This window comes from Phyllopteryx taeniolatus, chromosome 6 (assembly GCF_024500385.1).
Source record: "Phyllopteryx taeniolatus isolate TA_2022b chromosome 6, UOR_Ptae_1.2, whole genome shotgun sequence".
Lineage (NCBI taxonomy): Eukaryota > Metazoa > Chordata > Actinopteri > Syngnathiformes > Syngnathidae > Phyllopteryx > Phyllopteryx taeniolatus.
The window spans coordinates 19,490,212-19,502,444 of NC_084507.1; the positions used below are offsets into that span (position 1 = coordinate 19,490,212).

The window sequence follows — 12,233 nt, forward strand, 5'->3', positions numbered from 1 at the left end:
AATGTCTTTTTGTCTTTTGATTAAACAAGATAATCAGTCTGCTTTCATGAAGGACTACAGAAATCCAGGAAAATTTACTGCTGAAAAGCGGACATCAGAGAATTTGGAAAATTTTAAGTTGGACAATTTTAAGTTAAACAATTGGCTCTAAATTAATTGTCTCTAAATCGATTAATTGTGATACGATTACAAGAATAAAGTCGTAAAAGTTGTTCATCTTTGAGAAACAGCTGCAACGTTGCAAAAAGAAATTCCTAATTTGATGAGAATACAGTGTGGTACCTTACCCGACCGATTTTTTTCTTTGACTTTAGAGCAAAAATTTTATACGAGCGCTGGATGGTGGCATCAAACTTTAAAAAAAAGAGGCCTGATGCTTGCTTCAAGAAGTTTATTGCGATTCCCTGTTGGAAGTTTTCTGTCAATCTAAATAAATAAAGTCCACTAGCTTTATGCTAACACATAATGGGAAACGCCATAGAGGGCTAATGAATAGCATCAATGTAGCTGTGTTATAACCCACAACGGATATTTGAACACAGACGGCGCAGCAACACATGTAGACGGACAATATAACAACTCTCATAGCCATTTGTATTCTCTGCGAAAACTACTTGTATTACTGCAGCCTAATGACCAGTTGTGACCGTCTACTTCGTGTACATCTGTATGTGTGTATTAAACTAGTGGCCAAGGCGCACACACCAAAAGGAGCCGCACAATTAATTAATTGTGATAAAATAAAATGTTCAATTATTTACATTGTTTAATTATATTACTTCATACTTTACAATACTGTAGAAAATATTTTTTTTGTTAAAAATACACATTACAAAATATTTTTAGTTTTGTGTTACGAGCGTGGTCACTGAACCAATTAAACTCGTAAAGTCAACACACCACAGTAGTAAGTGCCTTCAAAGTCCGAACCTTCTGGGAATAACATCTTTTTAAGCAATAAAATTAGAATAATTGTATCGTTGGGGGCGGCACGGTGGATGACTGGTTAGAGCGTCTGCCTCACAGTTCTGAGGACCTGGGTTGAATCATGTATTATTTTGATGATTATAGCACATAGCAAATGAAAAAAAATAATTCCCCATATTGCGGCACGGTGGCCAAATGGTTACAGCGTTAGCCTCACAGATCTGAGGACCGGGGTTCAATCTCCGGCCCCGCCTGTGTGGAGTTTGCATGTTCTCCCCATGCCTGCGTGGGTTTTCTCCGGGCACTCCGGTTTCCTCCCACATCCCAAAAACATTGAATTGAGAATTGATGGATGGTATTGTGGGTGACTGGTTAGCACATCTGCCTCACAGTTCTGAGGACCCAGTTTCAAATCTGGCCTCGCCTGTGTGTAGTTTGCATGTTCTTCCCATGCCTGCGTGGATTTTTTCCGGATACTCCGGTTTCCTCCCACATCCTAAAACTATGCATGGTAGGTTAATTGAGGCGGTAAATTGTCCGTAAGCGTGAATGTGGGTGCGAATGGTTGTTTATATATGCCCTGCAATTAGGTGGCAACCAGTTGAGGGTGTACCCCACCTCTCTCCCAAAGTCAGCTGGGAAAGGCGCCAGCACGCCCTAGTGAGGAGAAGCGGTATGGAAAGTCATATTGTTGAGGGACAAAAACCATCATCTTCCGAGTGCATACCTTAAATTGTTTACATTTTAAGGACATATTAATATTTTTAGAGACAAAAAAGGGTTGGACTCTTGCAAGAATAGCGTATTTTTTAATAATAGGGGTGAATTTTTTTCCAGAGAAAGTCATCATCTTATGAAAAAAGGTTTATTTTTTTCGTTTTCAAGCATTAAGTTTGATCTTTTTCAAAGTTCGTCTTTTAGAAAAAATGCATATTTTTTTGAGGAAAATCTGAATCTTACAAGAATGATGTATTTTAATAATGTATTAAATGCAGGACTTGTGTCACGTTGACATACTCGTATTGTTCTCAACAAGGATCGGTAGGTTACGGTTTATCACAATTGTTTGTTTTTCACCGAATTGAGAGTGCACTGAATTTCATGATGGTTACATCTCTAACTAGTATTAAATGGTGTCTTGTCCCAAGTTTGAAACTGAGCAAGATTCAGTGCCATTTTTCCCGGCATTCATACCGGAAATGCCCTCCCCAAGGCCTCACCTGTCGTGCTCTTTGTCTACCAGATGGTAACGGGCACGGAAGGCCACCAGGTGGGCGTAGTAGGCAGGCGCGGGTATGGACACCGAACGGGTACAGCGCACATAGGTGTGGCACAACTGGTAGGTGAGCAGCTGGAACTCGTCGGCCGTGAAACAGTTGTCGTCCCACAGCACGTGGTAGTGGGAGGGCCGGCTGGTGCCCTGCGACACAGACGATGCAAATATTTGGATTTCATTGCCAATAGTCATAATAAATAAAACAATATCATAACAAGAGCTTGCTTACCTGTATTCCAGCATGACTGCAGAGGTAAAAGTCAAACTCGTAAGGATGCGTGATGTCAGTGTCCACGGTCGTACCAGCAGGAATGTTTCCACTGCGTCCAACCTGACAAACATAGCGCACATCACTTACTTCGCACTACAGTGTGGTGAAAAAGTATTGGCCCCCTTCTCAAATTCTTATATTTTTGCACAGTTTACCCAGTGTTAATGTTTAAGATCAGGATTTTCAGTTAATGAGCAGAATTCATGGTTCCATCAATCACAATATGTTGTCCTGGTCCTGAAGGAGCAAAGAAGCCCAAGACCATCACACTACCACCACTATGTTTGACTGTTGGTATGATGTTCTTTTTCTGAAATGCTGTGCTACATTCACACCAGATGTAATGACACACACACCTTGCAAAAAGCTCAACTTTCATCTGGTCAATCGATATAATATTCTCCCAAAAGTCGTGGGAATCATTCAGAGAGAGAGAGTGAATATATATATATATATATATATATGGCACGGTGGACGACAGGTTAGAGCGTCAGCCTCACAGTTCTGAGGAGCAGGGTTCAATCCCCGACCCCGCCTGTGTGGAGTTTGCATGTTCTCCCCGTGCCTGCGTGGGTTTTCTCCGGGCACTCCGGTTTCCTCCCACATCCCAAAAACATGCATAAATTGGAGACCCTAAATTGCCCGTAGGTGTGACTGTGAATGGTTGTTTGTTTGTGCCCTGCGATTGGCTGGCAACCAGTTCAGGGTGTACCCCGCCTTCTGCCCGATGATAGCTGAGATAGGCTCCAGCAGGCCCTCAACCATCGTGAGGAGAAGCGGCTCAGAAAATGGATATATATATATATTTTTTTTTTTTTTTTTTTTTTTTTTTTGCAAAAGTAAGACGAGCATATGTTCTTTGCATGCCATGCATGCCATTTTTGCCCAGTCTCTTCCTTATTGTTGTGTCATAAACACCGACTTTAACTGAGGCAAGGGAGGCCTGCAGTTCTTTAGAAGTTGTCCTAAATTCCTTTGTGGCCTCCTTGATGAGTCATTGCTGATCTCTTTGGGTAATCTTTGCAGGCCGACCACTCCTGGGAAGGTTCATCAGTGTTCAACGTTTTCTTCATGTGAGGATAATTGCACTTCTTATGGTTTGCTGGAATCGTAAAGCTTTAGAAATGGCTTTTGTAAATCTTTACAGACATAGATGTCAATTACTTTCTTTTAAGACTGTTCTGGAATTTCTTTGGATCGTGTCATTTTGTTGCAGCTTTTTTACATCTTTTGTCCGACTTGATTTTGTCAGAATAAATTCTGTTTGAGTGATTTTTTTTTTTTATTGAAAAAGTATGGAGGTAATCAGGCTTTGGTGTGATCAGTGAAAATTAACCAAAAGTTGTGATTAGCCACAATTAATTCATGATTTAATAAGGGGGATAATTACTTTTTCCACACATGACTAATACATTTTAAATCGTTTTTTTCCTAATAAATTAAATCACCATTTAAAAATAGCATTTTAAGTTCAGTTAGGTTATAGCCATCCATTGTCAACACCACTTATCCTGGTTAGGGTTGCGGGGTGCTGGAGCCTATCCCAGCTGACTTTGGGGCGAAAGGCTGACGACACCCTGAACTGGCCGCCAGTCCGTCGCAGGGCACATATGGACACAGACAACCATTCGCACTCACATTCACACCGTCACTGAGTGGGAACTGATCCCACGCTGCCCGCACCAAAGTCAGGTGAGTGTACCACTACACCATCAGTGACCAGCTATATTTGTCTGATATTTACGTTTGTTTGATGATCTTAAATATTAAAGTGGGGAAACTATGCAAAAATATAAGAATTTGAGAAGGGGGCCAATACTTTTTCAGGGCACTGTATCATCCATTACACACTTCATAATTTCCCTTTCAAACTCTTTTCCGTACTTCAACAAAAGCTTTATCATACAAGAATAAATTCTCATTTTATTTTAGAAGAAATTGAATAATGAATGATAAGTTGTTTTTTTTCGAGAATATAGTCTGATCTTTTGTTTTAGTACATTTTTGAGAAGTTGTAATGTTACGTGAAGAGCCGTATTTCTGAGAAAAAAGTATTACTACAATAATGTATAAAAAATTTTAAAGTTTTGCAAGAATGAATTTGTATTTTCTGAAAGTCTAATTTTTCAAGAAGGCCCTAATCTTACGAGAATAAAGTTTAATTTATGAATAGAAAAGGGGCTGAAAATCTGGCAAAAATATTTTTTCCAGAAAAAATGTTGTAATCTTGCAATAATAATAATTAATTTTATGACAAAGTCTAATTTTATGGAGTAAATTGTAATCTTACAAGAATAAAATCATATTTCTGACAAAATAGTCGTGATTTAAGTATAAATGTGTATTTTTTCATTTCATTAAAGTCAGAATTATGCAAAAACTGTTTTTTCTTTCAAGAATGTGAAAGAAAATCTTTCAAGAGTAAAGGTGTATTTTTGGATAAAAAGTATTGATCTTTTGAGAGTAAATTTCTATGTTGTAATAATAACTTCTTATTTTGTGAAGTCGTTATCATTAGAACAGTAATTTTTTTAGAAAAAAAAGTCAATCATATTTTTTTAAGTCTTAATTTTGTCAGAAAAAAAATGATGTAATTTGCGAGAAAATAGTTATGTTTTTCGAGAATGGTCTTATTTTTTCAAGAATGTCATAATCTTACCAAGATCGTCACATTATATCAAGAAATTTGTTTTATTACAAGAATAGTTGTATTTTTATAAAATAAAACTACTTTTCCCCAAAAAAGTTATAATCTTTTGAGGATAGTCAATAAAGAAGAATAAGGTCCTATTTTAGTAATATTTTGGGGAGGAAAATACTGAGGTCCTTTTTTCCAAGTCATTTTTTGTGGGAAAAAAAAAAATCTTACGATAATAAATTGTATATTTATTCAAGAAATAAATTCTATCTTATAAGAATAAAGTCAGTCGTATGCCACTGTGTCCAATCTGACAAATGCATGTCCATTCTGACAACGCCGTCAGTTGGTTCCCACTAATACCATCCATTATATATTTTCCATTTCCCCGAGCCCGCTTCTTTGTACTTTAACAAAAGCTTGTAGAAAAGTCAAATGGAAAACATTTCATTGCAGGGTGCTCTCTTAAAGAATTAAAGTCCCACTTGGAAGCTAAATTACTTGATGGAGCGAGCAAGCGGGTCCCACTCATGGTCAAACGATTAAAAGCCAAATGCTTTTGAGAGCTTACGGCTCCATGTGAACAACACAAGCTGAGTATAAAGTCTCCGGGGGCCTTGAGTGGCACTCCGCAGCTCTTTGGGCCCTAATGCTTTAATCGAACACAAGGGCCAAAAAGGTGAATGGCGGACCCCGCAACAAAAGGTAATCAAAGTGGCCCATTCCGAGCGCTTTGCTGAGAGCTTAAACATATAGCAAGAGCAGACGTACTCGCTCGTTGCGGTCCGCGCAGAAGAGGCGTGTGTGGTGGCGTTTTTGCACCACGATGTAGGTGATGCCCGGCTGATACTCCTTCTCCAGGCTGATGCAGGCCTCGCGGATGGCCAGCAGCTCATAATACAGCACCTGTACAACAAAAAGCACACAGCTAATGCACAAATCGGCACACTCAAGAACAAACTATTAAAAAAAAAAAAAAAAAAAACCCCAAAAAAAAGGGCTATTCGGCTTTGGGGAATTATTTCAGGTTGAACCTATAAGCTTTACGGGCTAACTTAATTTGACCTTTTCTAAACTTTTGAGTTTTCAATGCACATGTAAAACTATTAGCTGTTTCAACACCTTATGTAGTACTTGCTGTTCTTTGGCAAAATTCATTCATTGGTGTTTGATCCAAGAAAAATTCTAAGGACGTCCACTTCTTTGCCTTTCTGTAACTCTTCCTAGTTCTATTTTGCAACCTACTGATGACACTCAAAACTCCTTGGCCACTTCCCTCTCGCATTTGGTTAAACTGTACCTAGTATGCAACTAGACCTGAGTAGGACTACATTTTATATTCATTCTGAAATGTCACCTTGAAACCGAATATCCCTATCTTTTTATGATAGTGAGAATGCAAGTGAGAACCAGACCTGTCTGAACTGGCCTTCAGACACTCCATCCCTGTAGAAGATGATGCGGGTGGGCTTGTAACGTGTGGACTTGTAGAACTGGATGAGCAGCTCGCGGACCATTGAGGCCAGATCCTGGATTACCTCCTGTCTGGGCCTCTGCACCCGGACGGTGGCACAGTAGCGGCTGGGGTGGGCGTCCATGCTACCCACCACCTGGGGGAGACAAAGCACATTGTGTCACTAACAATGTTTGGAAGATTACTTTGGAAATGTAGCTGGTTAAAATTACAAATTACCCTGTTGAAAATACAATAGTGATGTAACTATTTCAATTACTTTGTCAAAGTAATAATTAATTACATTTGATTACATTTTGTTTACTTTTCTTAAGTAATTTTGAATGAATGCATTAACAGGACCCTTGGATGTTTCCTCTAAAAAGAGGATCAAAACCTTAGATCATTATTTTGGAATTAATCACATATTTGTTATTTACACAAATAATAAACTGATAACAAAACATGATGAAATGTAATTAAATAAAATGTGTTTGTTGCATTATAAAGCATGTGGAAAACATGACATCATGTTGACCTAATGACAAATGTGCATACTTTAGATAATGCTTCATATGACAACCCAGAGAAGCCATGGCATTGTTCCATAAAAAAAAGTCCAAAATTATAAAGATGAAATTGTTCTAAAGTCAAATGTTCTTTTACGTTTTCAAAAGCTTAACGATACATTATGAGTCTAACCTGGTCTAACGTTTTTGAAATCTCAGAAACTCAAAGATTGCACCACAGGGTGGTACTTCCGAGGTCATATTGGGGAAAACGGTCATGTTTGAGACTACGGCAAGAGAGAGCCAATCATAAGTGTCGGCTTCTTCAAATGTTACCAAAATTGTAATCATGGAAATTTCCAAAAGTAGCTGTAATTTAATTACACATTTTCTACCAATAATGTAACTGAGTAAAAATAACGTAGATTTTGTAATTAAATTACGTAATATCGCTACATGCAATTTATTACTCCCCAACACTGGTCACGAATGGGTAATGGTTACATGACAGTAATAGGGACACTGGCCCATTCTCTTGTACAAAGATTGGGCCCTGAGGAATGTAATACAATGTAATACATGTAAACAATGAATGTGAAACTTACTGCTGCAATTGAGGGCTTCTTGCCATCTCCGGCAGGTGGATGTGTCACATCTGCTCCCAAGAAGATGACTGGCTGCTGAAACACTGAAGGCCTGTGAAGAGAAGCACACAAATGAGATACAGTCTTTGCTTCAGTGAGTATTCGAATGTTCGAGAAGGCCGCGCTTACCGTTGGTGAGGCACCAGGATGTTGTTGATGCCCCCCAGCTTGACGTTAATCTTGAGGCAGAGGTTGGAGAGGGTCTGGGGGGACGTCTTCACCACGTTCTTCACCTGGACGCACTGCGTGGCCATGCCCAGCAGAGTATCTCCCACACGCTTCACCTCAGCTAAATATGGACATACAGTGTCATCTTACACATGCCTCACTGAAAGTTAGAGATGCTTTTGTTTGATCCATCAACATTTTGTAAGATGACCACTTTGATGCCTTTCTGTGACTCTTGCAGCCTCCATGTATCGCTCTAGAAACCACTTCCCAAGTCTGAGGAGCATCCTGTTTAAAGCTTCACAAGGGCAACGCGCACTGTTGATCAATGGTTAAGTCTTATGATGTCAAAATGTGAACAGCATGCTGAAAAGACTAAATACCAATTAGAATTGAACTAGGAAATGTAATGGTCGATTAACGGATCAAATACCGGTTTGGCTCGTTGTTAGAGAACAGCAAGTTGTCCAAAAAGTAATGAAACATTGAACAGTTGGACATTCAAAGTTTAGAGAAGGTCAAATTAAGTTCACCTGTAAAAGTAATAGAGCATTTTAAGGTCATCCTCAAATTTCTCCCAAAATCTAGTACCCCAAAACTTTTTGTGAGTACTGTAATCCCCTGCGATAGGGACCAAGTCCTGCTACGAATAGCAAAAATAAAAATAAAAAGTTAAAAAAAAAAAAAGTAATTTATGCCCAAAGATGGTGCTAAAGCACTTTTCTGTAAAACAGTGCTTTGGCGGGGGGATAGGGACCAAGTCCTGCTACGAATAGCAATTTTTTTTGTTTAAAAAGCTAGTAATTTATGCACCAAGATGTTGCTAAAGAACTTTTCTATAAAACAGTGCTTTGGCACAAACTTGTGTCATCTTTGAGTGTTTTCGTAGGAGCATATATATAGTGGGGGAATTTTTGAGCGAATACTCTCTGGTGGTATGCGAAGAAGTCCTGCCCAAGTACAATTCAGTTATATTTAACTTTTAAGTTCAATACACATCTTTGAGAACCGTTTGTTTTTAAACATTTTATATTTTTTTATATCTATTGTTTTTATTTTTATGTGCAATGCATTTTAACTGAATCATTATGCAAGTACTTGTTTTTATTTTTTCTATATTTAAGCGCACTATTAATTATATTGTGCATAATGTAATAGTGGCTTACAATAAAATTAAATACTTTTTAGGAAAACCTGTCCCATTTTTGATGAACACTTAGGCTGCTGCAATTTAATGTTGGTGGTACAAGAAGAGCCAAGTATGTTTTCAGGTGGTACTTCGTGTAAAAAGTCTGAGAATCACTGCACTACACAAAGCTAGGACTACCCAGGACTTTAAAGCAAACATTTTTTTCCCCCCCTCTTTGGCCGTCACTCTGGTGGCTTCGTCAATTCTCTTGCTGGCCCTAAACCTTTACAAATACTTCACTGACCTAGAGGCAGAAAATGGACAGGTTGTTGCTTTGACTACTTAATGTATTTTAATGATAGTCATGATGGTGGTATTTGTTTTAGGTGGAACTAGGTTTAAAAAGTTTGAGAACCACTTTTGTTGTGTTTAGTTTGTCATGTTAAGACGACATCATTTTCTTACCATAGACAGGGGTTTTGCCGGGGAGGATGACAATGATGAGCTGCAGTCCGGCATATGTGTTCTTCAGGTGTCTGAACATGGGCTCCACGCTGTCCGCTCCCTGGGCATACTTGCAGAAGCACGGCTGGCCCTGGATGGGCATGCCGGCGTCCTTGGAGATCTTGCGTAGCTGGTCTGTGAACGCCCTAAAAAAACATATTGTAACAATAATACCTTGTTGAGAGCGTCATTTAAAACTGAGGGATTTTTTTCTCTTCTGACTTGAGAATGTCCTCCCGACACTGGCGCTGCGTGGCAAAGCAGGCGATGGCCCACATCTTAATCTCCACACCAGTGTGGAACTGCTTGCCCCTCATGTCCCACACACCGTGACTGGGCGTGGCCACTGTGCGGTTCTGAAACAAAAGGTGCAGTCTCACCGCGTATACGTGTGATTATTGGAGCAGACCATGCAGACATTCACAAACTAAAACACGCACAATAGGTCAAAGTAACACACATTATAAATTGCGTATGGAAAGTATTCACTCGTGATGGGACGAACAAAACACTGGTGCGTCAGCACTGTGCCGAGCACACAAGAGTGAAACCCCATATTGGTGTGTGCATCGCTGTAAGAAAAAAATCATGTGACCGATACAGGAAGTGTGTCGTTTGGATGTGCCACACCAAATTGTGTTTATAAGGAAACAAACTGTCAAGATGTTGCAGATTTGTTGGATGGAGTTTTGCTGTTGGATTTCGGATTTTTGCTTGCCCTCACCTTGTTCCACTGACTTCATGGATCGTTCCAACAACTTTTCCCCAGTCTGGAATAATTTTGATGTCAAATAAGGTAAATCTTTTTCTCGTTTGGGCATTTGCTATTAGTTTTTTAATTAAATATGTTTATAGTCTTTTCTGGTAAGAGATTTGAATTGTTTTCAGATAAATTAACTTTTTATTTTATTGTAGGTGAAGTGTCGGCTCTACTCCACAGAGCTACCTTATATCAATAAGACCACTTCATCAATGCTGAGGGATTATAAAGCTCGGCATGGCAATGAAGAATTGGCAGATACTCGTGAGTACCCCAGGTATGTTGAAATTCTCACAAAAAAATTGGAATTTTCAAAAATAGTTTATTACACACAAAAGGCTTTGTGTGACTCTGTAATATTGTTTGTAAAAATGTGTCCTTTAATAAGCATTTAACAAAATATTTCCTTTTGGCTTGCAGTTCCTAACAAGCAAGCAGTGGATGAGGCTGTGGTCAACATGATCATCAAAGACTGTCAGCCACTCACCATTGTTGAAAATGAGGGATTCAGAGAGCTCCTGAAGCTCCTATCAACTTGCACTTAAATTTTTATGCTCACCATCTTCATCTGTACCCTGTGAAAGAGTTTTTTTCTAAGGCAGGGGAACTGGTGTCTAAGAGGAGAAATCATCTTGGAGCAAAGACACTTCAAAATCTTTTGTTCAATAAAAATGGATAAATGAATAAAATTTTAGTCTTTTATTTCGTATGATTGAACACTTACGTTAACAAAATTCTATACACAAATTAAAAACTAACTATATTTTATTACAGACAAATTTGCTATATCTTACATGCCAACTCATTTTAGCATTTACACAAACAAGGTTTTAAGCAAATTTTAAACTCTTCTCATAAACAACTCAGCAAACAAATTGAGCAAATGAAATTATACAATGATGAGATCATATTTTAAGTAAAGGACTAGCGATTCAATATTATTTCGCAGGCTGATGTTGGGTTTGCAGCATGTAAGCTTTTCCATCTTATTTTCATTTTGTTTACCTGCAATGATTTTAGAACTACTGCAGGGGTCACTATTGAGTGACCAACACAGTGTCAATACAGTGCCGACAGTTTGTGTAGTGTGTCAATACACTCCTTGAGGTATCATCGTCCCATCACTAGTATTCACAGTGCTTCATTTTCCCCCCCACATTTATTAAAATAAATTAGCAAAATATATAACACTTAACGTCGTTATTGGGTGCTTTGTATAGATTTTTTTAATTGTAAGTTAAAGCTTGGGCACAAATGGGTCTTCCAAATGGACAATGACCTGAAGCATACTGCCAAACTGGTTACAAAGTGGCTTAAGGATAAAGTCAAATGTTTTTTTTTGAGGGGGGGGGGGATGGAGTGGCCATTACAAAACCTTTATCTCAGTCCTATTGAAAATGTATGGGTAGACCTGAAAAGGCATTTGTGAGTAAAGGTGGGTTACAAACTTGGCTCAGTTACACCAGTTCTGTCAGGAGGAATGGGCCAAAATTCCTGGTAACCATTTTGAGAAGCTTGTGGAAGGATATCTAAAACGTTTGACCCAAGTCATACAGTTTAAAGGCAACGCTACCAAATACTTATATCTAAACTTCTGACTTGAAGAAAGTCATGAAAAATTGTCTACAAAAATCCATCTCAATATTCTGACATTTAGCAAAGAAAAATTTTGGTAATCCTAATTGATTTAAACAGGAGAGGTTTAGTGTGCTTTCATGTCAGACAGTGAGGGGAAAATGTGTGTAAATATCTGGTTTCAACTGTGAATTCATTAACCACATGAAAATATTTTTAAGAAGGCAGATCCCTTCACAATTTGGATATTAAAAATAACTTTTTTCTCATGTAATATTCTAATTTCTTGAGATGGTGAATCTGAGGTTTGTGTTAGCTCTAAGCTATAAAAAACTAACAAAAACAGGAACCATTTCACAGTATGTGTTGTGAATCTGCA

At 38.5% G+C, this 12,233-nt stretch overlaps 1 protein-coding gene across 3 annotated transcripts in view; it reads right to left on the reverse strand.

Moving 5' to 3' along the window:
* LOC133479805 (protein argonaute-3) overlaps positions 1–12,233 on the reverse strand; it is a 50,464-nt gene that overhangs the window by 10,210 nt on the left and 28,021 nt on the right. For all 3 annotated transcript variants that reach the window (XM_061777240.1, XM_061777239.1, XM_061777241.1), the window contains 8 exons: positions 9,742–9,875; positions 9,481–9,665; positions 7,848–8,007; positions 7,680–7,770; positions 6,528–6,722; positions 5,884–6,018; positions 2,433–2,534; positions 2,148–2,347 (listed from right to left, as the gene is read on the reverse strand). In XM_061777240.1, coding sequence (XP_061633224.1) covers positions 2,148–2,347; positions 2,433–2,534; positions 5,884–6,018; positions 6,528–6,722; positions 7,680–7,770; positions 7,848–8,007; positions 9,481–9,665; positions 9,742–9,875 — 1,202 coding nt within the window. The remainder of the gene's footprint in view (positions 1–2,147; positions 2,348–2,432; positions 2,535–5,883; positions 6,019–6,527; positions 6,723–7,679; positions 7,771–7,847; positions 8,008–9,480; positions 9,666–9,741; positions 9,876–12,233) is intronic.